General features: G+C 55.1%; 1 protein-coding gene across 1 annotated transcript; it reads right to left on the reverse strand.

Moving 5' to 3' along the window:
• Positions 1-17,995: 17,995 nt before the first annotated feature.
• Positions 17,996-18,748, reverse strand: LOC123100119 (uncharacterized; the record flags this gene model as incomplete). Its single annotated transcript, XM_044522096.1, has 1 exon — positions 17,996-18,748. A coding segment is annotated over one exon (753 nt), but the record flags the coding sequence as incomplete, so codon positions are not given.
• Between the last annotated feature and the right edge of the window lie 8,792 nt (positions 18,749-27,540).

Below are 27,540 nucleotides of genomic sequence, written 5' to 3' on the forward strand. Positions count from 1 at the left end.
TAAATAGGTTAGGAAGTCCAATAAATAAAACGAAGATATCTTAGGGATACTTGGAGATGATCCGGACCCAACGGTGACAACTGTCCGGGTTGAGTTCGGGGAAGTTTCGGACACGCACGCAAAAGGGGGGGAAAGGCGGTCACGGACAAGAGGGAAGCGAAAACCCGATGGGACTCGGAACGGTCAACGAAAGAAAGGGGAAAATGTGGCAACTACGAGCGGATGCAAGTTTTAAAAACATGACGGCAACGGAGTGCCGATGCAATGCAAATGATGCGATAATGAATGCAACAAACAAACGAGACACATGACAACAACGAAAAACATGGAAGCCGTCTGGAGCGTCGGTCTTGGGGCGTCACAACACTCCACCACTACAAGAGGATCTCGTCCCGAGATCTAGGATGACACTGGAGAGAAACGGAAGAGGAAGAGGTAAAACAAAGTTGCTTCTTTGACAAACGAGTGAAACCAAAGAACCTTGAGAGGTCGCAAAGCTTGAAGAAATGACACGACAGAGGTGAACAAAATTTAAAACACTCCGTTATCAAAGAGGAACAAGGAACATTGCGAGAACCTTTGTAGGTTGAAGAATATGAAACAAGAGCTTAATGGATCAAAAGGAATATGAAAGCACACCGGTAGAAAAGAGAAACAAGGAACACCATGTGAACCTTGGAGTTTGCGAAGCTGTGAATGACGAGAACAATGGACGAGAAGTACATGCAAGCACTCCGGTTGAAATGAGATGTACAAGGAACGATAATGATCAATTATGATAACGCTCCGGTTGGAAAATGAAAGAGGTAGAATATGAACTTGGCAAAAAGAAAGCACTTGGATGAGACTCCGGTTAGAAGAGGAATGATAGACACGACACTCCGGTTAAAACAAGATAAAGAAGGAATAAGAATGATATAATTTGGACAGCACTCCGACTGTAAATGGAAGGAATTAACATGAACTTGAGAAGATGGGATGATACTTGATGAAATCAACAACACACTGCCTCCGGAACTATTGAAAAATGGCACAAGGGGTAAGAAAGATTTCAGACAGCACTCCGGTTAAGAAGGTAGGCAAAACTTGACAGAATGGGAAGAACTTGAAAAGAGGGCACGACACTCCGGTTGGAAATGGATAAGCACGAAAAGAACACGGTCCTCACAAACCGAGAAGATGAGTGAAGAGAGCAACATCACAATGCCTCTGGAAGAAATAAATAATAGAAGATAGATCCGTGGAATAAAGAATGGAGAAGAAAATGACAACTTCTGCCACAAATGAGCTTGGAAAGCATCCTTCCAAGAAGGTTATAACGGAGTTGTTGGGAAATCAACAACGAAAAGAACAAGCTTGTTGTGGGCTTATGGAACACATCTGAAAATTATGAGGTGACAACCCGCCACTAACGGAAACAATTGCTTGCTTGAGATCAACGAAGAGATGAAAACTTCTCTCGCCGAGAGGATAGGAGAAAACTTGGATCATTGATAGACACCACAATTAGCAACATTCCTTAGGGAAGACTTTAGGTGAAACATGACACAAGATAACTCCAATGAAGAGATTGGTGGATTTAAAATATCTCATTCTTGACAACATGTGAAACATGGAACATGGATGGAAATTGTCAAGAAGGACATAACACCACCTCAAAAGATAAGGTAGGAAGAATTGCACTTCGGAATGCAAGATGAAGAAAGCTTGAACTCCTCAAAACAAAACATGGGTTGAGCAGCATGTTTATTTTAGAGTATAGCTTGACGGATCTTGACTCCGAGAGAAATCTTGAAGAACAATTGAAGAATGAAAAGAATCCTTGACGAACCACCATGTGAACCTCCATGAAGAACTCCGGTAATAAAAAAATGATCAAACGAAAGGGAAAGTTGAAAAGAACTCCGGGAGAAGCCTTGCAATGATTAGATGAAGCTTTGAAATGATATAATTGAAATAACTTGGAGCTCCGGAAAGAATAGATGAACAACTTGGAACCGAGAATTTGATATCATGAACGAACTCCGGAAGAAGGAATTAATCACTTGGAGGAAACAAGAATAAGAATTACATTACGCGTATCCTTCACCAATTTAGATTGATGACAAGCAACGGATTTGGCATACTACTTATTCTCGTAGAAAGGATTAAGATAGATATAGTGCAAACTTGAATAAGGTCTTGATGGAGCCACTGGTGGGATTTGGAAACAACGAATGAATTAATATGATAACCAAGAAAGAGAACTCTTGAACGAACCACCATAAGAATTGGAAATGAAAGTAGCAAAGGCGCAATTCACCGGGAAGAATTAGAAAACGAAAGAAGATACTTGAGGGGATTTAGATACATGAGAACGAAGAGATCGTGAACTGATTAGAGGATATTTGAACGATGCACCGGTAAGATTTGGAGAATGAGAAAAGCTGAGAATGAATAATACTTGAGATGATGGCTCCGGAGAATCAACCTGAAAAGACTCCTGAACTGCTCCGAATGGGTGAAAATAATTCTCACAATCGAAAACAATTATGAGAGGATGGAATAAGCTAGAACTATGAATCTTCAAGAGAACGGACCAAGATTTAGGAGAAATTCTTCTTCGGTCTTCAAATGTTGAGAATGACGATGAGAAACACCACCATGAATTGTTGAGGCACTCCGGAATGACAATCAGGAAGATTGAACCAACAATGAAAAGAATTTGAAAGATCTTGGAGAAACAATATGACTGATGATACTTTATTCTTACATCAAACTTCGAAAAGAATTTGGGAATAGCTCCGGGGAAATTAGAAGAGTCAGGTAGGATCCTGGGAAAAGACCTGTGGGTTAGGGCCCACTCAAAAGATACACCGTTGAATGATTAAAAGAAAGATTGCACCGGTTGAATTAAATGGCTTGAATGAGATAGCATCCTCAAAAGAACTTGAGTGAATTGAGAATGGAAACTTGAATCTTCTGAGATATCTTCATCACTCCGGAACAATTGAATAGCGAGAAGTGGATGATTAAGAGATGCACCGACATGAGAACGCATTTGAAACAAGGAAAATAATACGATCAACACTGAAAGCTTGACTTGCGTCCACCGGAGAAGAAAAGAACGAAGAATAATAGACTTGAAGCTTCCTTAGCATCTTCATGGGAAATCACCGGATAAGAACATTGAAAGAAAAGAATGAAGAGACTTCGCATCAACAAAAAGGATACTTGATTAAGAAATCTGAGTCCTTGAAGAAAAAGGGTGGGAGGGCGGGAAAACAAAGGCAACTTGGGGCAGATGGAATAAACACCGTTGAGAAAACTAATAATTGATGTTCCGGATGGGAAGAATGATGGGATCAGCTCGAAGAGAAATGCACTGGTTGGAAATAGAATTAAGATGGCAATCTCGATGGTCAAGAAGGATTAGTATCCCCATAGAAATATGAGAACACCACCTCTAATAAGGTAGGGAATCAACACTTGACACCGAAGCAACTCGAATACCACAAATTAAAACAAAACAAAGGATTGGCTCGCAGAATAAGCCGGAACAAACATATGATAGAGATTTCGTCCGAAGTTTTCGTGGTGGGGCCCACACGGGCTCGATCGTACAACACCATCATGTACAAGGCAGTGCACATGACATACGAAGCGTCCCCGAGTCGGCATAGCCAAGGACTCTTTAAGACACTACGAGACCACTGTAAAACCAACCGTGGAAAGGCGGACCACTAGACGTCGAACCCCAATCTCATATCATGCATCTGTCGGAAAGATATCCTAGGAGCTACTTGAATTCCCACTTACAAACTCCCGAAACTTTCTGGTTATGCAATTAGGTGTTGGGGATACAGGGGACACAATATATCTCACCCAAACTAACAATACCTAGATCCAGCTGTATCCATCCGTCAACACATAACCAAGAAAACTCCGGAAATCGTGTACCTCAACCTTCGAAAATCATCCGTTATACGAGTTATGGCAATACTCCCGAACTCCCGCCCCAGTACTGGGTGGCGTCGAGGTGATCTCACCAACAACTGCATAAAAGAGATTTTCGATGTCTGCGAAACTCAGGTATTCCAGAACTGCAACGATAAAATTGTGACGACAACACCTCGGAGCTCAACTCCCCGGGACACTGCCACAACCCCTAAATGTCAGGAGGCACCAAGAACAATGTTCTTGTCACAAAACCATCTGAACGATTCCAAGATACCCGCGTGATCCTAAATTTTTTTTAGTGAAATTTGAGGAGAGGAGAGTCAAAATTTCTACGTCAGGGGGGCCTCACTAGAGCGACGAAGGGACTGAGGAGTAAAAAGAATCCTACTCCCCGATATATATAATCCTAAGACTCAAAACATTTTTTTTAGACTCAACAACGTCAGCGATTCGATCAAGCAGGGGGCTCCTAAGTTGGGGATGGCTCTGATTACCAACTTGTAACACCCACGATGCAGCTATATCTCCCACTTGGCGAGGCACGACTTAGAGGCATAACCGCATTGTGATTTAGTCGCAAGAAGGGTCATCTTCACACAATCCCATGTAATGAACAAGAATGGGATAACGAGTTGGCTTACAATCGCCACTTCACACAATACATAAATAAAACATACATCAATCAGAGTACACACATAGACCGACTACGGTCAAAGCCAAAAGAAAGAAGATAACCCAACTGCTAGATCCCCGATCGTCCCAACTGGGCTCCACTACTGATCAACAGGAAACAAAACATAGTAACGACCAAGGTCCTCGTCGAACTCCCACTTGAGCTCGGTTGCATCACCTGCACTGGTTTCGTCGGCACGTGCAACTGTTTTGGAAGTATCTGATGAGTCACGAGGACTCAACAATCTCACACCCGCGAGATCAAGACTATTTAAGCTTATAGGAAGGAAAGGGTAGTGAGGTGGAGCTGTAGCAAGCACTAAGCATATATGGTGGCTAACATACGCAAATAAGAGCGAGAAGAGAAGCAACGGAACGGTCGTCAACTAGTAATGATCAAGAAGTGATCCTGAAATCCTACTTACGTCAAACATAACCCAAAAACCGTGTTCACTTCCCGGACTCCGCTGAAAAGAGACCATCACGGCTACACACACCGTTGATGTATTTTAATTAAGTCAAGTGTCAAGTTCTCTACAACCAGACATTAACAAATTCCCATCTGCCACATAACCGCGGGCACAGCTCTCGAAAGTTTATACCCTGCAGGGTGTCCCAACTTAGCCCATTATAAGCTCTCACGGTCAACGAAGGATATTCCTTCTCCCGGTAAGACCCGATCAGTCTCAGAATCCCGGTTTACAAGACATTTCGACAATGGTAAAACAAGACCGGCAAAGCCGCCCGAATGTGCCGACAAATCCCGATAGGAGCTGCACATATCTCGTTCTCAGGGCACACCGGATTGTCCAAGCTTCCGATAGGTGAGCCCAGAGTTGCCCCTGGTGGCCACCGGCGATTGACGGGTTGGACCAACACTCAGAGGAGCACTGGCCCGGGGGTTTAAAAGAAAGATGACCCTTGAGTCTGCAGAACCCAAGGGAAAAAAGGCTTAGGTGGCAAATGTTAAAACCAAGGTTGGGCCTTGCTGGAGGAGTTTTATTCAAAGCGAACTGTCAAGGGGGTCCCATAAATCACCCAACCGCGTAAGGAACGCAAAATCAAGGAACATAACACCGGTATGACGGAAACTAGGGCGGCAAGAGTGGAACAAAACACCAGGCATAAGGCCGAGCCTTCCACCCTTTACCAAGTATATAGATGCATTAATTAAATAAGAGATATTGTGATATCCCAACATATCCATGTTCCAACATGGAACAAACTTCATCTTCACCTGCAACTAACAACGCTATAAGAAGGGCTGAGCAAAAGTGGTAACTTAGCCAAACAACGGATTGCTAGGAAAGGTGGGTTAGAGGCTTGACGTGGCAATATGGGAGGCATGATATAACAAGTGGTAGGTAGCGCAGCAAAGCAATAGAGCGAACAACTAGCAAGCAAAGATAGAAGTGATTTCGAGGGTATGGTCATCTTGCCTGAGATCCCGCAAGGAAGAAGAACGAGTCCATGAAGAAGACAAACGGACGTAGTCGAACGAATCCTCACAACTCAGGAACGAAACCGAAGCTAACGAGAGAAGCCAACCGGAAAGAAGCAAACAACATGGTAACACACAAGCATAAGCATGACATGATGCACAAACAAGTATGATGCATGTCCGGTTTAAATGAGCCATGGCATGGCAAAATGCAACAAACAATACTACAAATTAAGTGGAGCTCAATATGCAATGAGTTGCATATTGACGAAACACCACATGACTTATTTAATTCTCTCCCATTTATGTACCCAACAATATTAAATGTTGATTAACATGGCAAGAGGTGAAGCATAGTAAGACTATCTATCTAGGCAAGTTTAAATGAGGCCAGAACAGCAAACAACAATTCCGAAAAATCCTCATATGCATATTTTGGATTTGGTACTATTCTGCCATAAACACAATTTTAATGTTGTTAAACAGAAAAATAAAGTGCACCATGTTAAACTAGGCATTTTTCTACCCCATTTACATATAAAGTTTATTGAAAACCGAGCTACGGTTATTTAGTTATGAAATAAATCATTTTAGCATGGCATTTGAGAAAACTTAATCAAATAGCAATTTAAACATTTTAAACATTGATGAGAGCAGCATATTATGAAACTAGATGATATTCTAAGCATTTTACATGTTTGAATCATTTTAGTCCGATGCACGGTTGATGAGATATTAAATGCATGAACATGGAGTGTTTCTCTATAAAACTGCAATTCCTTGGATAATCGGCAAAATTCGCGGGACCAGGAAAAAACATATCGGGCCGAATATGCAGGCTGGGCCAATAGTGCACAGGAGAGGGGGCTGCTCACATTGGGCCAAAACTGGCCGGCTTGGGCTGGCAGATCTGGGCCGCGAGGAGATGGAGGGTGAGCTGGGCCTTGGCGCTTGTCCACGCTGGCGCCAGATCGGGTCACCGACGGGGCGGCGCTCGTCTTGTCGCTCGAAGCAGAGGAAGACAGCAAGCGCGGGACGGACGCAGGTGGAACTCCGGCAAGCGGCAGGATGGAGAGGGGTCGATGCGGGAGCTCGGGGTCGCGGGTCAACAGAGGAGGCGCTCGGCTGGGTCAACTCCGGCGCGAGGCAGAGCTGGACTTGGCACGGGCTCGTCGGGGCGCATCTCGTCCTGCTGCTCGAAGCAGATGATGCAGGGGAAGCAGAGGCCGGCAGCGAGGGATGCAGGGTCGCGAGGCGGCGGTGCTCGGGCAGACGGGAGGAGCGGGCGTGAGGGCTTCCCTCCCTGGAACGAGGCGGAGGCGACGGGAACCTCCAGGAGATCCATGGGCGGCAGGCTCCTGCAAAACAGCGGCGTCGCGACACCATCAGAGGGAGGGAGAGAGAAGAAGTGGAGGAAGGAAGGAGAGGGGCGATGGGCCTGGTCCTGCTGGTATTGCTCCGGCGAGGGGCAACGGGCGGAGCTGAAGAAGGCAGCAGCGCTGCTTGTCCTCCTTGGCCGAGGCCGAGGCGAAACAGGAGATGACGGGCGGACTTGGCGCGGAGGAAGGAGGTCCGGCGGGGGTGCGGGTCTCCAGGGCGTCGGATCCGGCCGGCGTCAAGGAGCTCCTGGCGGCTGGACTCGTTCTGTAGGCAAACAAAGAGGGAGGGGAGTCGGGTAAGAGAGAGATAAGAGAGCCAGAGGAAGGAGGAGACGAAGGAGAGGTGCAGCGGCCTGCTGGTGCTCGATGGCGAAGGGACGAAGCAGTTTCGGCGGTGGCGCTCGCCGGCGCGGTGCTGGAGACGGCATAGGCAAGGGCAAGGGAGGAGCACGGCGCAGGGGCTCCTCGGGCTCAGACGCGAGGAAGGAGGAGGCAGCTGCGGGTTGGCTCGGGATGGATCCCGAGGGAACCAGAGACTGGCGGCGGGGAGGAGGATCCCTAGAAATTAGGGATTTGTCTGATGATTGCACTGCTATTTGTAGTAGGTGGGTGTGGGTAGGGTTATCTCGTCCCTTCGTTTGTAATCGGACGGACCAAAATAAATAGGTTAGGAAGTCCAATAAATAAAACGAAGATATCTTAGGGATACTTGGAGATGATCCGGACCCAACGGTCACAACTGTGCGGGTTGAGTTCGGGGAAGTTTCGGACACGCACGCAAAAGGGGGGGTAAGGCGGTCACGGACAGGGAAGCGAAAACCCGATGGGACTCGGAACGGTCAACGAAAGAAAGGGGAAAACGTGGCAACTACGAGCGGATGCAAGTTTTAAAAACATGACGGCAACGGAGTGCCAATGCAATGCGAATGATGCGATAATGAATGCAACAAACAAACGAGACACATGACAACAACGAAAAACATGGAAGCCGTCTGGAGCGTCGGTCTTGGGGCGTCACAAAGGGGGCGGCGGCTCTAAGATTGGAGAAGACGTAGGGAAGGGAGTAAAGTGAGCAGCGCGCCCGCGGTTATTCCTTTTTACGGGGAAGGCACGGCCCTCCTCCTTTCCCATTAACTACGACGTGACGCATGCGTGCAAGAACCGCCCCGCGCATGCTCCCCATGTCACACATGATCCCCCGCGTCGCGCGTTCAACGCAGGTCATGGGGAAGCGCAGCAGATGGAAAATTACTACGATAGAATCCGCCCCTCCTGCCCGCGCACCGTTTTGGGCCTGGCCCAACAATGTGTCACGCTTATGTGTGGCCCAGGCCCGGGGGCTCCTGTCGGTGTACAAAAGTAGGGGCACACCTTTGTCCCCCTTTACTTGTACACGGACAGTCGTAGCCGCGCGCCACGGCCACACTAAGCAGGGCAGAGGAGGGAAGCTGGAGAGGAGCCGAAGCACAAGATGGCCAAGGCAAAGCCAAGACCAAAGATACCAAAGAGCGAGAGGCCGAGGTGGACTCCCCCGGCAAGTTCCTTGCCGGGGCAGGCCCCCGTGGCCCCGGCGAGAACCTTGCCTGGGCAACTTGCCCAAACACCAGCAGAGCGAGCCGCCCTTGAGCCCACGGGTTCCAACCCAACCAACCACAATTGGACCAGGGCTCGGAGGCACCTCTGTGGTGGCATGTAGATCTTTGTCAAGACCATAGAGATATAAGATTAGATTGGAACTAGAAGACGGTGACCCTCGGCGGGATCCTTGCCGAGGAGATCCACAAGATCGCCGGCAAGCGCCTTGCCGGGGACGACTGCAACGCCACGGCAAGACCCTTGCCGGGCTCCCGGCAATGCCCTTGCCGAGGGCGTCAGCGGGGCCACAACCAGGCCCGTGTCGACCAGGACTCCACCGCTGTCCCCAAGTAGTTGCTAGCTCAACCAGCTGGGCAGGCACCTGCGTGGCGACGGGCGGCCTCTGCGCCAACTCAGCAAGCACCTGCGTGGTGGCATGCAGATCTTCGTGAAGGTCCTACCACCACGCCACCTCAGCTGCCTGCCTACATGGCGCTGCATACACCACTGGCTTGGGCGCGTGTCGAAGCAGGGCGAGGCGGCAGCGGACGGGACGGGCCTTGTTCCCATCCCCAATAAAGCTAAGGGACACCTAAGTTGTGCATTAAATGCGTCTTGTCCTGTAATACGGGCGATAAGCTCATAGTACTGTAGGCCTTTCCACCTCCTGTGTGCCACTGTGGCAGCCCCTTTCGACTATAAAAGGAGGCCCATGGCGTACTGGAAGAGGATTCGGCTCTTTGGAACTGCATGGCCACCATAGCTAGTTCAAGAGCTAAAGAACGCTCAATACATCCACCAAAGCAGGACTAGGGTTTTACGCATCCTCGCGGCCCGAACCTGGGTAAACGATCCTTGTGCTGACTGTTAATCCTGCTCTTCTCACAACCCCGCGCCCCGGCAACCGTAGTAGGGATTCTTGTGATCCCAGAGGTGTCATTTCCCACTGACAAACTTCTACTGTGGCGGCCACCCCATGCTCGACGGCTGTCGGCGGCAGGCGGAGGTCGGCTCCAAACGGCACGGGATTTCGCCCCTACCGCTTACCGCCGCCTATCCACACCGACTTGTGATACGTCCATTTTGCATCATGTTTTCCTACTGTTATTTATACTATTTTTATGCATAATAATGCTTTATGGAGAGATTCTAATGCCCTTTCTCTCATAATATGCAAGGTTTACACAAAGAGGGAGAATGCCACATTGGAATTCTGGGCCTGGAAAAGCTACATCAGAGTTACCTATTCTGCACATCTCCAAATGAGCTGAAAATTTACGGAGAATTGTTTTCGAATATAGAAAAATACTAGAGAAAATAACTGCTGGAGGGGGCCACCCTGGTGAGCACAAGACACCAAGGTGCGCCTGGGCCCCCAGGCGCACCCTGGTGGGATGTGCCTTCCTCGGCCTACCTCCGGTGCCCATCTTCAGGTGTATAGGTCATTTTGACCTAGAAAAAAATCAGAGGGGGACTTTTGGGACGAAGCGCCACCATCTCGAGGTGGAACTTGGGCAGGAGCAATTTTGCCCTCCCATGGAGTGATTCCACCGGGGGAACTTCCCTCCCGGAGGGGGAAATCATCGTCACCGTCATCACCAACAACCCTCTCATATTTGGGAGGGCAATCTCCATGAACATCTTCAACGTCACCATCTCCTCTCAAACCCTAGCTCATCTCTCGTGTTCAATCTTTGTACTAGAACATTAGATTCTTACCTGTGGGTGACTAGTAGTGTTGATTGCATCTTGTAGTTGATTACTATATGTATTTGGTGGAAGATTATATGTTCAGATCCATTATGCTATTTAATACCCCTCTGATCTTGAGCATGATTATGATACGTCTCCAACGTATCTATAATTTATGAAGTATTCATGCCATGTTTGCAACAATTTTATATGTGTCGGGTGGTAGGTGCGACATATGCCAACGGGTGGCTTATCATTGTGGGAGCTAGTAAAACATCGCCGGTGCCTGGAAACGGGATGAGGCGAAGACATGCACGCCAGCGGATCTTACCCAGGTACGGGGCTCTCCGTGGAGATAACACCCCTAGTCCTGCTCTGCGGGGTCTCCGCATGATCACTAGATCAATACAAGTAGCTACAAGCGCTCCTTGAGCTGTTTGGCTAGAGGAGGAAGAAGAAGGGCAAGGCTAGCTCTCCTTTTCTCTCTATGTGGTGTGTGGAATTCTATCCGATCAACCCTTTGCATGGGTGTCCCGGGGGGGTTATATAGGCCTACCCCCCAGGGGTACAATGGTAATCCGGCTGGGCGCGGGTCCCAGCCGTCAGCGTCTATGCTCGCTGGCTTCTCCGCCGGTCATTGGGGCCCGCCGGCTGCCGGCCTCTTGGCCGACAGGCCGACCCCACCGCTTGGGGGCTTTGTCGGCGGCTGGTTACTGTCGCCTCGCCTCTGCTGACAAGAGCTTTGTTGAGGTAAGCGTGGCTACAGTGTCGCCGCCTAGCGGGCTCCCACTGTAGCCTTACCTCGTCTTGTCTCCTTAATGAGGCACATGTTTCGAGGGAGGGAGGTAGCCGGCTATTGGGAGCCGGCCACACCCCAGGCCGACTAGAGGAGGCCAGGCCGCCCTCAGGTGTCTCTCTGGCAAAAGGGGCCCGCCGCCTACGGGACGTACTGGCGCCTGTCGTGGGTGACATCGAGGCCAACACGGCTACAGTGCCGCGCCGGATGGGGGATGGCTGGCCCGTACGGCGCCCTGTGGCCATGCCTGTTCCGGGATTCGGGGGTAGTGGGCTGTACTGCGGCCACGCCCCATCCTATCGCCGTTATGTTAGTACAGTCTTAGTGGGTGCAGTCTTGGCCGGCTTCTAGGAGCCGGCTTTCTTCATGGCCGGCTTCTGGGAGTCGGCTTTCTTCATGGCCGGCTTCTGGGAGTCGGTCCTCTTGGGGCCGGTTCCCTAGAGTCGGCTATCTCGTATCTTTCTTGGGGGAGGTTTCTGAAGCTGGGTCGCCTTCTGGGAGTCGGCCCTGGGGATAGCCGGCCGGGGGAAGGCGGCCCTATGCTTTGTATGCTTGAAGGCTTGAATGGCCTGATAATTTTTCGAAGAGCCAGGGGGAGTCGGTTAGGCTACCCGTGGCCATTTACTCCGACAGTAGTCCCCGAAGCTGGTTGGGCTTTGAGGCTAAGAGGAGGTCGAGAAGCTCGGTCAACTTCTTATCTTCACGAGTCAGTAGCTGGGAGCCGGCTTCGGTTGGGCGCGCCGTCTTGGCGAAATTTTTAAAGTCGAAAGGCGGGAGTCTGTTGGCACGTGCGCCGGGCTATGGGCCGGCTGCTCGCCGCCGGCGAACCATGTGGCGTCCCTTGGCTGAAAAAGAGCCTGCCAACCCACGCGCGCGACAAGACGTTGCCGCAGGCCGAGGGCCCACCACTCCTACGCCTAGGCCCAGGCGCGGATTCTTTGCGGCCCAAAGCTGTCCGCACGTCTTCCGGCGACGGTTTCCGCATGCCGTTAGGGCGCAATAATCGCGGGACGTGGGGGAGTGGGCGTAGTTAATCCCACGTTCCTCCCCACGCCTCGCCTCCTCGGCTTCGCCGCAAGAGGCTATAAGTAGGGGGAGGAGGGGAAGCGGCAGACGCTCGCACGCTCCTCTCCTCTCCGCCATCTTCTTCCTCCTGCTTTCCCTCGCAGCAGCGCCTCGCCGCCGCGCCGTCCCACCAATCTTTGCTCCGCCCCGCAGTTTTGCCGCCGTAGGGCCATGCTTTCTTCGCCGCCGCACTCTTCCTCGTTAGCTTCTCGCCACCATGCAGTACGACGGGGACTGGGACGGCTCCAATGTCCATATGGACCACATCGAGTTCGTCCGCAAGACGCGGCGGTTGCCCGGCGCGGACCAGGTGTGGGTCCGTCTCGCACCTGCGAAGGAGATCACGCCGGCGCCGAAGGAAGGTGAGCAGGTAGTCTTCCGCTCGCACTTCCTGCGCGGCATCGGCTTGCCGGCGAGCGCTTTCTTCCGCTCCTTCCTCGACTTCTATCAACTCCAGCCGCACCACCTCACTCCGAACACGGTGGTGCTGCTGTCCGCCTTCGTCACCTTGTGCGAAGGCTTTCTTGGCGTTCTCCCCACCCTCGAGCTCTAGGGGAGTTCTTCCAATCTAAGCTGGGCACCCGCATGCAGGGCGTGCCGGCCCAGAGCGGCGCCTTCATCATGATGCGGAGGCCGGCGGCCGACAACCCCTTCCCCGTCATCACGTTAATCCAGTCGGTGAAGCTCTGGCAGAAGTCATATTTCTACGTGAAGAACGTCGCCCCACAAGGTGACTACGTCAACTTGCCGGCTTACTAGCCGGCCCGCCGGCTGGGAGGCGGCCCCAGTGGTCCTATCGGGCCGTGACGCTGTCGCAGGCTGGAGCCGCGGCCGTCGCCCGACTGCGGGTGATGATCCAGTCAGAGGGCCTGACTGGCTCCGACTTGCTGGCCACCTTGGTCGCGCGCCGGGTGCTTTTGCTTCAGAGCCGCCCTCACCTGATCTGTCAGATGAGCGGCCAACTCGATCTGAGTCGGATGTGCACCAAGGACATGTCGCACGACGAGGTGGCCCATATGGTGAATTATCTTGCGAACTGCAAGCTCTCTGCAGAGGGGCGGTTTGGCAAGGAGCCATATTCCCGTGCACATCCTCCGCCCACGGAATGTTCTCTTTTTCCCTTTCTTCTCTTAGTTTTATTGCCGAGTTCCTTTTAGCCGCCTCTGACCAGTCGGCACGCCTTGGCAGAGCCCTCTCCTTCGACCTGCAGCCCGGGTCGGAGGCGGAGCGTCGATTCCTCGCCAACCGGGCGGAGCATGACCCGGAGGACCACGACTTGGGGGCGGCTGCCATGGATGAAAACACCGAGGCGGGTGGCGGCGAAGCCGGCGGCGAAGCAGGCGGCTCCGGGCTTTGAGCCAGCTTCGACGACTGGCCGGATGACGACGAGGCGGAAATCGTCCCACGCCGCCAGCCGGCGTCCGGCCACGGCACGGGTTCCTCCGCTGCGCCGCCTGCTCGGGGCGGCGGGCAAAAGCGCCGTGCCGCGTCGGGCTTGTTCGGCAGCCGGCCGAAGAAGCCCAAGGGCGGGGCGGCGGCGACCAGGCGGGATGAGGCGGCCGCGAAGGCGGCCCGCTTCCGCAAGGTGGTGAAGCAGCCGCAGATGGTGTCGGCGTAAGTGTATATTCCTTTGTACATTCTTTCTTCTTTTCTTGGTGATTTCTGAATCCTTGCCCTTTCTCAAAAATCAGGGCTCCGTTTTCGCTTGAGCGGGTTGCTGCCGCCTCTGTCGTTGGATCGCCGGGAGGATCCGGGAGTACCCGCCGCGTGGACCCCCGCGCTGAGCTTTAGGCAGCGACGGAGCGAAACGCGCGGGAGGAGCGGGAGGCGGAGGAGTTGAGGGTGGCTGCCGCCAAGGCGGCACAGGAGGAGGAGGAGGCGGCGAAGGCGCGCGCCGACGCAGCGGCCAAGGCCCAAGCGGAGGCTGCGGCCGCGGCAACAGCGGAGGGGGCCTTGCTCGTCACCCCTCTGCGTGTCGTGCCGCCTGCGCAATCGGCCGGGGGAGAGCCGGCCGCGAGGACGGACCTGGTGGTCCAGTCGCCATCGCGCCAGCGCGCGGGGAAGGCCGCATCGGACCCGCAGAAGGCCGCGAGCTCCGGCTCGTCGGCCCAGGACGTGGAGGCGGCCAGCGCCATCTCAGGGTGGACGCCGGGTGGAGGGACGACCGTGGTGAACGTGGCGGCGCAGGAAGTCCGGAACTGGCTTCAGTCCCTGGCTACGGTGCTGAGGAAATACAACGACGAGTTCCTTGCGACGCGAGCGGCCATTCGGGTTAGTCTTCCTATTTTTGCTTTTTTGATCTTGGTTTCTTCCGTGGGGGCGCGTCAGCGCACCCACTGGGTGTAGTCCCCGAGTTCCGAGTCGGCTGCTGAGCAGGCGGCTTGGAACTTCTTAACGGGCTTTGTTTTGCTATCTTGTTCTCATTCGCTTCTCTGCCTGTCTTGCAGGACTACCACAACCTCCGTGCGGCTGCCTTCAACTCCCAGGCTCGGGAGCTGACCCAGAAGAATGCTGATCTATCTGAGAGCTGGGGTAAGTGCTTCGTCCTTTATCTCACGTGGGGGCGCGTCAGCGAACCCACTGGGTGTAGTCCCCGAGATTCGGGCCGACTGCTGAGCAGTCGGGTCGGATCTTCCTTGACGACTTCTTCCTTATTGCTTCTTTCTTTTCTGCCATGCCTGCAGCGGCCAACGCCAGACTGAGGGAGCAGCTGGGTGGGACTCAGGCCGCCCTCCACGCTAAGGAGGCCGAGTTTGACGCCTTGGCCCAGGAGCGTGACCGCCTGGCCAAGAGGCTGGCCAACCAGGAGAAGAGCCACAAGGCTGCCCTGAAGGCGGTGCAGGACAGCGAGGCCGCCCTCCAAGCCGAATATGAGACAGAGGCGGCAAGCTGGGCCAAAGCGAGGCAGTCGCTGATCAACGACTACGGCCAGATCGAAGACTTGGTTGACGGTAGGCCGCCCTCTTCTTCGTCCTTGCTTGCCGCTTGCCGTTTGGCTCATTTTCTGACTTGGTGTTTTTCTCTTCTTTCTCTTTCTTTCTTGCGCAGAGTACTTCCCTGGCTACTCTACTGCCGCCAACCAGGTCGTCGAGGCCCACCGCGAGGCACAAAGGCAAGCTGGCGCCGAGATCGCGCCGAACGCTCGCCGGTCGCTGGAGGAGCAGCTCTTGGTGATTCAAGCCCGCCTCCAGCCGGCTCACCGCATGCTCCCCTGGCTTCAGCGTGTTGGGGCGCAGGTGTTGGCCGCTCTCTGGCCTGGTGAGGTGATTCCCCGCACCCCCAGTCGGACTGCCGACTGGCTGGAGATGGTGGTCGGCCGATTCGAGGCCTGGAAGGCTTCTGCGGCTCGGTCCGGCGCCAGGCGGGCACTGGAGTTCGTTAAGGCCTGGTATCCCGAGCTGAGTCTGGACTAGCTGGCCACCTGGCGGCAGGAGGCCGACACGGAGCTGGAGCCGGCGCGGCCGGCTATCATCCAGCGGGCTTCGGCGATTGCCGACTACACCGACACCAGCGCCTTCGCTCCTGAGGTGGACGACAACGGCGTTGCCCAGCCGGAGGAGTGGTTCGGGCTAAATCCGGCAGATGGAGAGGACTCAGCGGAGCAGATTGACTCCAGCGACGAGGCCTAGGAGGAGGAGGAGGAGGGTGAAGACGCCGCACCAGATGGTGGAGCGTCCGGTCAGCCTCAGCTTGACCGTGCCTCCAGCAACAAGGCACGCGCGGGTGCACCGCCTGCAGCCGGCGATGATCAAGCCGAGACCCGCCAGTCGGCCACTCCTCCAGCCGGCGGCGCCGTCTCCACCGACCAGCCCGGCTCCCTTGCTGCGCCCTTAGTCTAGTCTGCTGCCTCTACTTTCCTGTTTTACCACTCTTGGAACAGTATTTTGTTAAGTTTGCACAATTCCACCCACTGGGGGTGTATTCGAACTATATTGACTGCCGGCCTGTTGGGGGCCTTATGTGTAAATATAATTATGCATGCATTTGGCTTTCCCTTGTTCTTTGCTTTTCATCCTTCGGCTGTTTCCTTTGCCGCCCTCCCTTGGTTGCCGCCTTCCCAGCCGGACAGCTGCTCTGCAATCTGTGGCTGGAGAAGTGCTTGGCCAGTTGGGAGGGCAAGTACTCTAGCTTTGTTGGATTATAGCGAAGTGACTGGGAGGCCGGCCAGCCGGCTGTTTTGACAGCCGGTAGGCGTGGTTGGAGGCCGTCTTTGCGTTATATAAGTTCGTTAGTCCTTAGCCGTTTTTCGTGTGGGCATCCTTTCTGCCTTTGGCTCTTGCCAGTCGGACAGTCGGTTCTTCGAGCTGCGACTTTCAACAAGAGAGGGCTCGGGTGCCGGCACACTACTTGTCTGACTTCAGGTAGAACTTTTAATATAACTTAAGGCGGCCAGTCCCTGGGCCGACTAGTCGAACCCGGTGCCAGATAGAAAATCAAATGTAATAATACATTCATGAGTATGACACTCGTCATTCATAGATAAAGGAGGGCAGTCCCCGAGTGCGCCTCGGGGGGCCCGTTTGTCTCATATTTAATACAAAAACGGTAGCATGATACATACTGCTTTCAACTGTAAAATCTTCTCAGGAGGTTTGCGTTCCATGGTCGTTCCGACTCCTTGCCGGAATCATCCCTCTTGCGTGCTCTTGGTTTTTGTGCGTCGATCAGGTAGTAGGAGTCGTTGCCTAGTGCCTTGCTGACGACGAAAGGGCCTTCCCAAGGGGCCGAGAGCTTGTGCTGGCCGGCTGTTCGCTGGATCAGCCGAAGCACAAGGTCGCCCTCTTGGAAGGATCTTGGCTTGACCTTCCGGTTGTGGTAACGGCGCAAACCCTGCTGGTAGATGGCGGACCGGCTGAGTGCTAACAGCCGGCCTTCTTCCAGCAGGTCGACGCCGTCTTCTCGCGCTTCCTTGGCCTCCGCCTCCGTGTACATGGTGACCCGAGGCGAGTCGAACTCGATGTCAGTTGGGATGACAGCCTCGGCACCATATACAAGGAAGAACGGAGTGAAGCCGGTTGACTTGTTTGGGGTAGTACGCAGACTCCAGAGGACAGCCGGCAGCTCATCGAGCCAGCAGCCGGCCGATCGCTCCAGTGGTACGACCAGTCGGGGCTTGATGCCGGAGAGGATGAGGCCGTTTGCTCGCTCGACCTGGCCGTTTGACTGCGGGTGGGCAACGGACGCTAAGTCCAGTTGGATGCCCTGTGTCGCCCAAAAACGTGCCAGTGCTCCCTTGGCAAAGTTTGTGCCATTGTCGGTGATGATGCTGTGTGGCATGCCATACCGAGTAGTGATGTCGGCAATGAATGTCACGGCAGTCGGCCCGTTCAGCTTCTTGATCGGCTTCGCTTCGATCCACTTGGTAAATTTGTCCACGGCGACAAGCAGATGTGTCAAGCCGCCGCGGGCTGTCTTGAATGGGCCCACCATGTCCAGCCCCCAGACGGCAAAGGGCCAGGTGAGGGGGATGGTCTTGAGTGCAGAAGCCGGCAGGTGTTGCTTGGAACTGAAGACTTGGCATCCTTTGCAGCATTTGACTATCTCTTTGGCATCTTCCAAAGCAGTCGGCCAGAAGAAACCATGGCGGAAAGCTTTGGCCACAAGTGATCTTGAGGCTGCGTGGTGGCCGCATTCGCCTTGGTGGATATCCTTGAGGATTGCTACACCCTTCTCTGGCTCGACGCAGCGCTGGAAGACTCCAGTGACGCTGCGCTTGACAAGTTCTCTGTTTATTATTGCATATGCTCCGGCTCGGCGTTGCACTAGTCTTGCCGAGATCTCATCAGTCGGCAGCTCTCTGTTGACTAGGAAGTTGAGGATGGGCTGGGCCCATGATGGAGCTGTGACTTCTTCTACTGTTAGTACGGCCACTGTGACTCGGGTGGGTGGGTTGGGTGGTGGAGAGTTGGAGTCGGCCACCGCTTCTTGTGTCGCTGCAGTCCCCGGGCCGACTGCTGCAGTCCCCGGGCCGGGTTCTGAAGTCCCCGAGCCGGGTGCGACTACGGCAGTCCCCGGGCCGCTTGTCGAAGTCCCCGAGCCGCCTGCTGGGTTCCTCCAGTCGGATCCGGCTGCATCGGGGGCGGGCGGTACGAAGATAGAGTCCGACTCTGGAGACGGCTTGATAGACGGTTTGAGGAGGCGCTGGAGAGAGACACCGGTTGGTATAGCCTGTCGGGTGGAGCCGATCCGTGCCAGGGCATCTGCTTGGTCGTTGTCGGCCCGTGGCACGTGAAGGAACTCGCACCCTTCGAAGTACCCACTGATCTGCTGGACGAGGAATCGATAGCTCGCCATGTTTGCATCCTTGGCGTCCCAGTCGCCAGATGACTGCTGGACCACCAAGTCTGAGTCGCCATAACACAGGATCCGGCGTATGCCGAGCTCTTTGGCTAGCCGGAGCCCGTGTATGAGCGCCTCGTATTCAGCCACGTTGTTGGAGGCGGCAAAGTGGATTTGCAGCGTGTATCTGAGCTTGTCGCCTTTGGGAGAGGTGAGGACGATGCCGGCTCCCAAGCCGGTGCGCATCTTGGACCCGTCGAAGTGCATCCGCCAATGAGTAGAGTCGGGAGCCGGCGGTAGGTACTGGGTCTCGGCCCAGTCGACGAGGAAGTCGGCCAATGCTTGGGACTTGATGGCGGTGCGGGGCTGGTAGAAGATTGTGTAAGGCGCCAGCGCAATGGCCCATTTAGCCACCCGGCCGGATGCATCCCGGCTGCCTATGATCTCGGCAAGCGGGGCGGTGCATACGACCGTGATGGGATGCTCTTGAAAGTAGGGCTTCAGCTTCTTGGCGGCGAAGTACACTCCATAGCACATCTTCTGGTAGTGTGGGTAGTTTTGCTTTGAGCTGGACAGTACTTCGCTTAGATAATATACCGGCCTCTGGACTAGCTGGGCTCGGCCTTCTTCTGGGCGCTGGACCACGATGACTGTACTGACCACTCGGCTAGTTGCGGCAATGTAGAGGAGCATGGGCTCCTTCTCAGTCGGCGCCGCCAGGACAGGTGGAGTGGTCAGCATCTTCTTCAACTCATGGAAGGCTTGGTCTGCTTGGTCATTCCACTCGAAATGAGTGGATTTCTTCATGAGTCGGTACAGGGGGAGAGCCTTCTCTCCTAGCCGGCTGATAAAGCGGTTTAGGGAGGCCAGGCACCCGGTGAACTTCTGCACATCTCGCAACTTGGTGGGAATCTCCATTCTCTCAATGGCCTTGATCTTCACAGGGTTGCACTGAATGCCGCGTTCGGGGACCAGAAAGCCTAGAAGCTGGCCGGCTGGTACTCCGAACACGCATTTCTCTGGCTTGAGCTAGAATCGGCGCAAGTTGGCAAATGTTTCTTTGAGGTCTTCCAGCAGGGTGCCGCGCTTCTTTGTCTCCACCACAATATCGTCTACGTAGACGTGGGCATTTCTGCCGAGTTGCTTGAGGAGGCATTTCTGCATGCAACGCTGAAAAGTGGCACCGGCATTCCTCAAGCCGAATGTCATAGTCAGGTAACAGAAAGCTCCGAATGGTGTGATGAAGGCGGTCTGCTGGGTCCAACTTAATCTGGTGGTATCCTGAGTAGGCGTCCAAGAAACTCAATAGCTCGCATCGGCTGTGGAGTCTATCACTTGATCAATCCGTGGCAGAGCAAACGGATCTTTGGGGCAGGCCTTGTTGAGGCTAGTGTAGTCTATACACATACGCCATTTGTTGTTCTTCTTCAACACCAAGACTGGGTTGGCAAGCCACTCTGGGAAAAACACTTCCATAATAAAGCCGGCGGCAAGGAGCCGGGCTATCTCTTCTCCTACGATTCTTCTCTTCTCTTCTGACAGTCGGCGGAGAGGCTGCTTGACCGGCTTCGCGTCCGCTCGGACGTGTAACTTGTGCTCGGCGAAATCCTTCGGAACACCCGGCATGTCCTTTGGGGACCATGCAAAGATGTCTCGATTCTCACGGAGGAAGTCGACGAGCTCGCCTTCCTATTTACTGTCCAGGTTTGCACCAATGACTGCAAACCTCTCCGGGTTCTCCGGGTCCAGAGGTATCTTCTTCGTCTCCTTGGCCGGCTGGAAGGAGCCCTGCGCATCATATTCCTTGGGGTTGGGGGACAAGGCCGGCTGCTTGCCGGCCATGGCCACAACTCGCTCCAGCATCTTCTTCTCTTCTGCCACTACGAGGGACTCGGCCAGCCGGCTGCTGGCTGCAGCGCACTCGATGGACTTCTTGTAGTCGCCGGCTACAGTGATGATCCCCTTCGAGCTCGGCATCTTCATCTTCAGGTAGGCGTAGTGGGGCACAGCCATGAACTTGGCCAGAGCAGGTCGGCCAAGCAAGGCGTGGTAAGGGCTTTCCAGATCCACTACCTCGAACCAGATTGCTTCTCGGCGAAAGTGATCCTTGTCTCCGAAGAGAACATCCATCTTGATCTTGCCGATCGGGGAACAGGACAGGCCGGGTACGATGCCATGGAACACGGTCCGGCTTGGCATGAGCTGCTTCGCCTTGAGGTTCAACTTCTCCATGGTGTCGCGGTACAGTATGTTGATACTGCTTCCGCCATCAATCAGAACGCGGGAGAATCGGGCAGCCCGCCTCTCCGTTGCGAGGGTGACATCCAACACCAATGCGTAGGAGCCAGGGGACGGCATCACCTCTGGGTGATCGGCCCGGCTCCAGTTGATAGGCCTTTCGGACCAATGCATGAACTCGGGGTTGCTGGAGGCGACTGCGTTGACCTCTTGGTGCTGTCGGCGCCGGCTGCGCTTGTCTTCAACCTGGCTCGTGAAGACGACGTAGGCGGCGTGCTCATCAGGGAACTCATCTTGAATGGCTCCGACTGCTGGTCGAGCAGCCGGCTGCTGGGGGGCTGGAGGCGGCGGGCCGGGAGGCGGAGGCGGCACCAGCCCCTCGCCCTTGGAGATCCGTGTGAGCCAGTGGCACTTTCCGGTCGTGTGGTTGGACGGCTTCGTGCCGCTGTGGAACTTGCAGGGGGCATCGAGAGTCTGCTCGTAGGAGAAGGCCGGCTGCCAAGCCGGCCTGCCGCCCTTCTTCTTGGGAGCGGGCCGTTCTTCGGGCTGCTCATCTTCGACTGTGGCCACCTGCCGACTGGTGGAAGGCGGCATAGGGGCCTTGCGCTTGTGGTCGTTTTGGTAGGGGCGCCGATTGGAGTCGCCAGCCGGCCTCTTGGGAGCCGGAGCGAGAACCTTCCCAGAGGCGTCCACTCGGAGCTTGGTCTTCATCGAGGAGTCGGCCGTGGCGTACTTGTCTGCAATGACCAGCAGCTCGTCGAGGGTAGCCGGCTCGTCGCAGAGGAGTCGGTGCTTGAGGAGGGTGCCCTCTCGGCACCCGGCGGTGAAGTATTCGATGGCTTGAACCTCGTGCACCCCCTCGCAGGAGTTGCGGAGCTCGGCCCACCGCGTGAGGTAGTCGCGGGTCGACTCGCTGGGCCCTTGGACGCATAAGGAGAGCTGGCGGGGCTTGGGAGGCCGCTAGTACGTGCTGGTGAAGTTGCGGACGAAGACTTCCGTGAAGTCCAGCCAGCTGTTGACGCTGTAGGGCTTGAGGCTGTTGAGCCAGGTGCGTGCCGTGCCTTGCAGCATGAGAGGGACGTACTTCACGGCTACGCGCCTGTTGCCGTTCGCTATGCTGACAGCGGTAGAGTAGTCGATGAGCCAATCTTCCGGCTTCACAGAGCCGTTGTACTTGGGCGTGTCTCTGGGGAGCGAGAACCCTTTGGGGAAGGGCTCGTCGCGGATGCGGGGGCCAAAGCATGGCGGGCCGACATCGTCTTCTTCTTCTAGCGCCAGGGATCGAGCTAGGCGGTCGATCCGGTGGCGGGCGTCGTTCTCGCCGACTCCTTCGCGGTGGCCTAGTCGGCCACCGAGAGTCGGATGTGTGACAGGCGGCGGGGTGGGATATCTCTCCCCACGAGGCGGGGGAGGAGGCGGATTGCCTTGGCGCTCCACTGCTCGAGGGCGGCCTTCCGCGTCGCGCTCGATGGTGATTCGAGTCCGGCTGCGGCTAGCAGCCGGCTCCTTGTCTTTCCTTGCGCGGGCGCCGCTCGCAGTCGGCGACCGGGATGTCGCGGCGTGCTCTCGGCGTGGGGGAGGACTCTCAGCGCGGGCGCCGGCTTCATGCCGTTCTGCGGCCGCGTCGATCAGCTGCTGGATGCGCCTTGTCATGTAGGGGAGCTCATCAGCCCCCAGCCCATTCAGCTCTTCTGCGGCCGCCTGAGCGGCTCGCAGATTCTCGAGCGGTGTGGCGTAGACGGGGCGGTCTGCCCCCAGCATGCTGGCGATGGCCGCGCCGCGCTTCTTGACGAGGCCGGCTCGGCTCGGCCCGCCATGAGGCGGCGTACCAAAGGCGGCGCGGTCGACTTCGCGCTGGTGAGCCTCGGTGAGGCGTCTCATGGAGGCTATCTTCTGGCCCTCCGCGATGAGGGCGAGGCGGCGTGCCTCCAGGGTCTCGGCGTCGGCGTCGGCCGGGATGGGGACGGACAAGTCATGCATCGCCGCTTGTAGGGCGTCGTGGGTGTTCTCGCTCGAGTCGGCGACGTGGCTGATGACCAGCACCTCAGTGACAGCGCTGCTGTCGCTGTCAGCTCGAGGGAGAGGGTCGTTGAAGACTACCACGTCGGAGGGGTAGGCGTCGAGCGATGCCGTGTCGGAGTCGACAAGCATCGGGTCGGTGGAGCCGACCGACTCCAAGTCCACAGCAAGCTCGCTGGAGACGTGAAGCTGGTCGAGGAGGCTGACGAGGCGGCTCTCGGGGTAGTCCGTGCCCGCGTCGGACGGGGCTCGTCGGAGGTGCGAGTCTCGCCAAGAAGATCGGCGAGGCAGCTCACTGCGCAGGCGTGGTCGATGCCTAGCAGCGCGTCGGGGCAAGCGCCATCGGGCACAACAGGCTGGCTGCGCTCGCGGGGGAGGAAAAGGGTTCCCGTCCAGAACAGGTCTCCGGACGACGGTGCACCTGGCCCCACGGTGGGCGCCAAATGTCGGGTGGTAGGTGCGACATATGCCAACGGGTGGCTTATCATTGTGGGAGCCAGTAAAACATCGCCGGTGCCTGGAAACGGGATGAGGCGAAGACATGCACGCCGGCGGATCTTACCCAGGTTCGGGGCTCTCCGTGGAGATAACACCCCTAGTCCTGCTCTGCGGGGTCTCCGCATGATCACTAGATCAATACAAGTAGCTACAAGCGCTCCTTGAGCTGTTTGGCTAGAGGAAGAAGAAGGGCAAGGCTAGCTCTCCTTTTCTCTCTATGTGGTGTGTGGAATTCTATGAGATCAACCCTTTGCATGGGTGTCCCGGGGGGTTTATATAGGCCTACCCCCAGGGGTACAATGGTAATCCGGCTGGGCGCGGGTCCCAGCCGTCAGCGTCTATGCTCGCCGGCTTCTCCGCCGGTCATTGGGGCCCGCCGACTGGTGGGTCCCGCCGGCTGCCGGCCTCTTGGCCGACAGGCCGGCCCCACCGCTTGGGGGCTTTGTCGGCGGCTGGTTACTGTTGCCTCGCCTCTGATGACGAGAGCTTTGTTGAGGTAAGCGTGGCTACAGTGTCGCCGCCTTGCGGGCTCTCACTGTAGCCTTACCTCGTCTTGTCTCCTTAATGAGGCACATGTTTCGAGGGAGGGAGGTAGCCGGCTATTGGGAGCCGGCCACACCCCTGGCCGACTAGAGGAGGCCAGGCCGCCTTCGGGTGTCTCTCTGGCAAAAGGGGCCCGCCGCCTACGGGCCGTACTGGCGCCTGTCGTGGGTGACATCGAGGCCAACACGGCTACAGTGCCGCGCCGGACGGGGGATGGCTGGCCCGTACGGCGCCCTGTGGCCATGCCTGTTCCGGGATTCGGGGGTAATGGGCTGTACTGCGGCCACGCCCCATCCTATCGCCGTTATGTGGGTACAGTCTTAGTGGGTGCAGTCTTGGCCGGCTTCTGGGAGCCGGCTTTCTTCATGGCCGGCTTCGGGGAGTCGGCTTTCTTCATGGCCGGCTACTGGGAGTCGGTCCTCTTGGGGCCGGCTCCCTGGAGTCGGCTATCTCGTATCTTTCTTGCGGGAGGTTTCTGAGGCTGGGTCGCCTTCTGGGAGTCAGCCCTGGGGATAGCCGGCCGGGGGAAGGCGGCCCTATGCTTTGTATGCTTGAAGGCTTGAATGGCCTGATAATTTTTCGAAGAGCCAGGGGGAGTCGGTTAGGCTACCCGTGGCCATTTACTCTGAGAATATGGTTTTGGTATGATTTTATTAGAACTAGCCTGGACTGACGCTGTTTTCACAAGAACTACCATGGTGTCATTTTTTTGCAGAAATAAAAGTTCTCGGAATGGGCTGAAAATTTACGGTGATTTTTTATGGACCAAAAGAGACCCCCAAAGCACCGGAGCTGGACCGGAAGAGTCCCGAGGAGTCCACAAGCCAGGGGGTAGCGCCCTACCCCCAGGGTGCGCCTTGAGGGCTTGTGGGCCACTCGGGCACCTCCTTGACTTGTTTCCGACGCCAAAAATTCTTATAAATATAAAAACCTCCGAAGAGAACCCTAGATCGGAAGTTCTGCCGCCGCAAGCCTCTATAGCCACGAAAAACAAATCGAGAGCCCGTTGCGGCACCCTGCCGATGGGGAAGCCATGACCAGAGGCCATCTTCATCATCCCGGCGGTCTCCATAATGAGAAGGGAGTAGTTCACCCTCGGGGTTGAGGGTATGTACCAGTAGCTATGTGTTTGATCTTTCTCTCTCTCTCTCGTGTTCTCGATTTGGCACGATCTGGATGTACCGCGAGCTTTGTTATTATAGTTGGATCAGATGGTGTTCTTCCCTCTCTACCTTCTTGTGATGAATTGAGTCTTGCTCTTTGAGGTTTTGTTATGTTGGGTTGAGTATTGGATTTGAGAACACTTGATGTATGTCTTGCGATAGGATATCTGTGGTGACAATGGGATGTTCTATTGATTCACTTGATGTATGTTTTGGCACTCAACTCGCGGATTCCCGAGGTGACATCGGGGTAATCTATGCATAGGGGTTGATGCACATTTTCATCCTACGTTCTCCGATAGAAACTTTGGAGTGATTTTTTGTTGCATGTTGAGGGATTGCCATATGATTTAATTATGTTATCATTGTTGACAGAATTTGCACTAGTGAAAGTATGAACCCTAGGCCTTGTTTTCAAGCATTGCAACATCGTTTTTGCTCACTTTTGTTACTAGTTACCTTGCTGTTTTTAAATTTTCATATTACAAAAACCTATATCACCATCCATATTGCACTTGTATCACCATCTCTTCGCAGAACTAGTGCACCTATACAATTTACCATTGTATTCGGTGTATTGGGAACACAAGAGACTTTTTGTTATTTGGTTGTATGGTTGTTTGAGAGAGACCATCTTCATCCTACGCCTCCCACAGGTTGATAAACCTTAGGTCATCCACTTGAGGGAAAATTGCTACTGTTCTACAAAACTCCGCGCTTGGAGGCCCAACACGAGTCTACAAGAAGAAGGTTGCGTAGTAGACTATCGGCGTTCTGGTAACGGGGATCCCCAGACTTGCCTGCCTGCGGCCCACAGCGTGGCTAAGCCAGCAGGCCGTACGACCCATCTTCATCGGCAAGGCATCCAAGACCCTAGCGAGGGTCCAAGCCTCGAGAGGTGGACGACGCAAGACCTCCTCTGGAGTAGCCTAGCCAGGCAGGCTCACGAGGAGCAAAGATATCAATGCGGGGCAAAACCTCACGAGGCTCTCGTGACGTGAGCCATGACGCACGACACCAGGCGGGCGGCAGCGCGCGCAGCGTCCTTGTTTCCTCTTTGGTGCTAAGGAGGCCAGCGCAGGCGAGGAGTACCGAGGCATCAGGCAAAGGTTGCTATATTGGTGCAACGAGACCAAGAACAGGAGGACGGCGAGACGGAGGTCATCGTGGAGCCCAGGACGGCGTCACCACCAGAGCCTTTCGCAGGCGAAGACCGCTTTTGTCAGGATAGCTTGTACTAGCTGTCCCCCTTCAAATTTGCCCGCCGTTGTTGGCTCCCTTCCCGCTCATTATTTGGGAAGAGGACCAGGGCCTATATAAGTAGATCTAGCCACCAAAGAGGAGGGGGGTCGAGCTGGTCTCACCTCATCTCATCTTAGCTTGATCCAACCCGATCGAGAGCCTAGCCACAAGAACACCTCAACCTCAGGAGGTTGTTCTTCCCTTGTACTGTTCATCATCAGCCCAAGAGGCAATCCACCACCACCACACTAGAGTAGGTTATTACACCACAACGGTGGCCCCCACAACGGTGTACTGTTCATCATCATAAACCTCGTGTCTTTCTGTGTTGCGAGTTCGTCGAGTTCGTCCGCGAGATCTCAGCGAGCTAGGGCGTAGATCGGTAGGAGGGAAAGACTTCGCGTGCACCCCAGTGTTCGAACCTTAAAGGTTTGCCGGAACCCCACATCCGACATTTGGCGCGCTAGGTAGGGGTGCACCGGAGCTTCTTCTCCACCAACCAGCTCGCCGACGCTCCACAGCCACGATGTCTGGCGACTCAAGGGCCGGCTCCGATCGCTGGGCAGCCTGGCCAGCCCGGGCAGCGCCGCCTGCCCATGAAGATCTCGACCCCGCACTCCAGGCGGCGCGAGCACCGCCAAACTCCGCTGGGCACGGACAGCGCGGCTAAGCGTCATCCACCCTCACCCCGCGGCAAGTACGAGCCACGGCAAGAGCGGCGAGTCATGCCGCAGCAACGGCGCTGCACTCACGGCGGGACTAAGCAAACATGCGGGCGGCACTCACGGTGGCAAGGGAGCTGCTGCGATGCAGGCTGATGGAGAGCGGCCGGGATACGCCACTGGAGCGTGTTGCCGAGCTGCTGGATGCAGCGGCGTCGGGAGCACCACCCTTCTGCTATCGACTTCCTCCTCAAGCCACTACGGGGCCGCGCGGTGAACCTCACCACATCCGTGTGCCATCAACTATGCCCGGGGGCTTCATCAACATCAGCACGAC

The sequence above is a fragment of the Triticum aestivum genome, chromosome 4D (genome assembly GCF_018294505.1).
Source record: "Triticum aestivum cultivar Chinese Spring chromosome 4D, IWGSC CS RefSeq v2.1, whole genome shotgun sequence".
Taxonomy (NCBI): Eukaryota; Viridiplantae; Streptophyta; class Magnoliopsida; order Poales; family Poaceae; genus Triticum; species Triticum aestivum.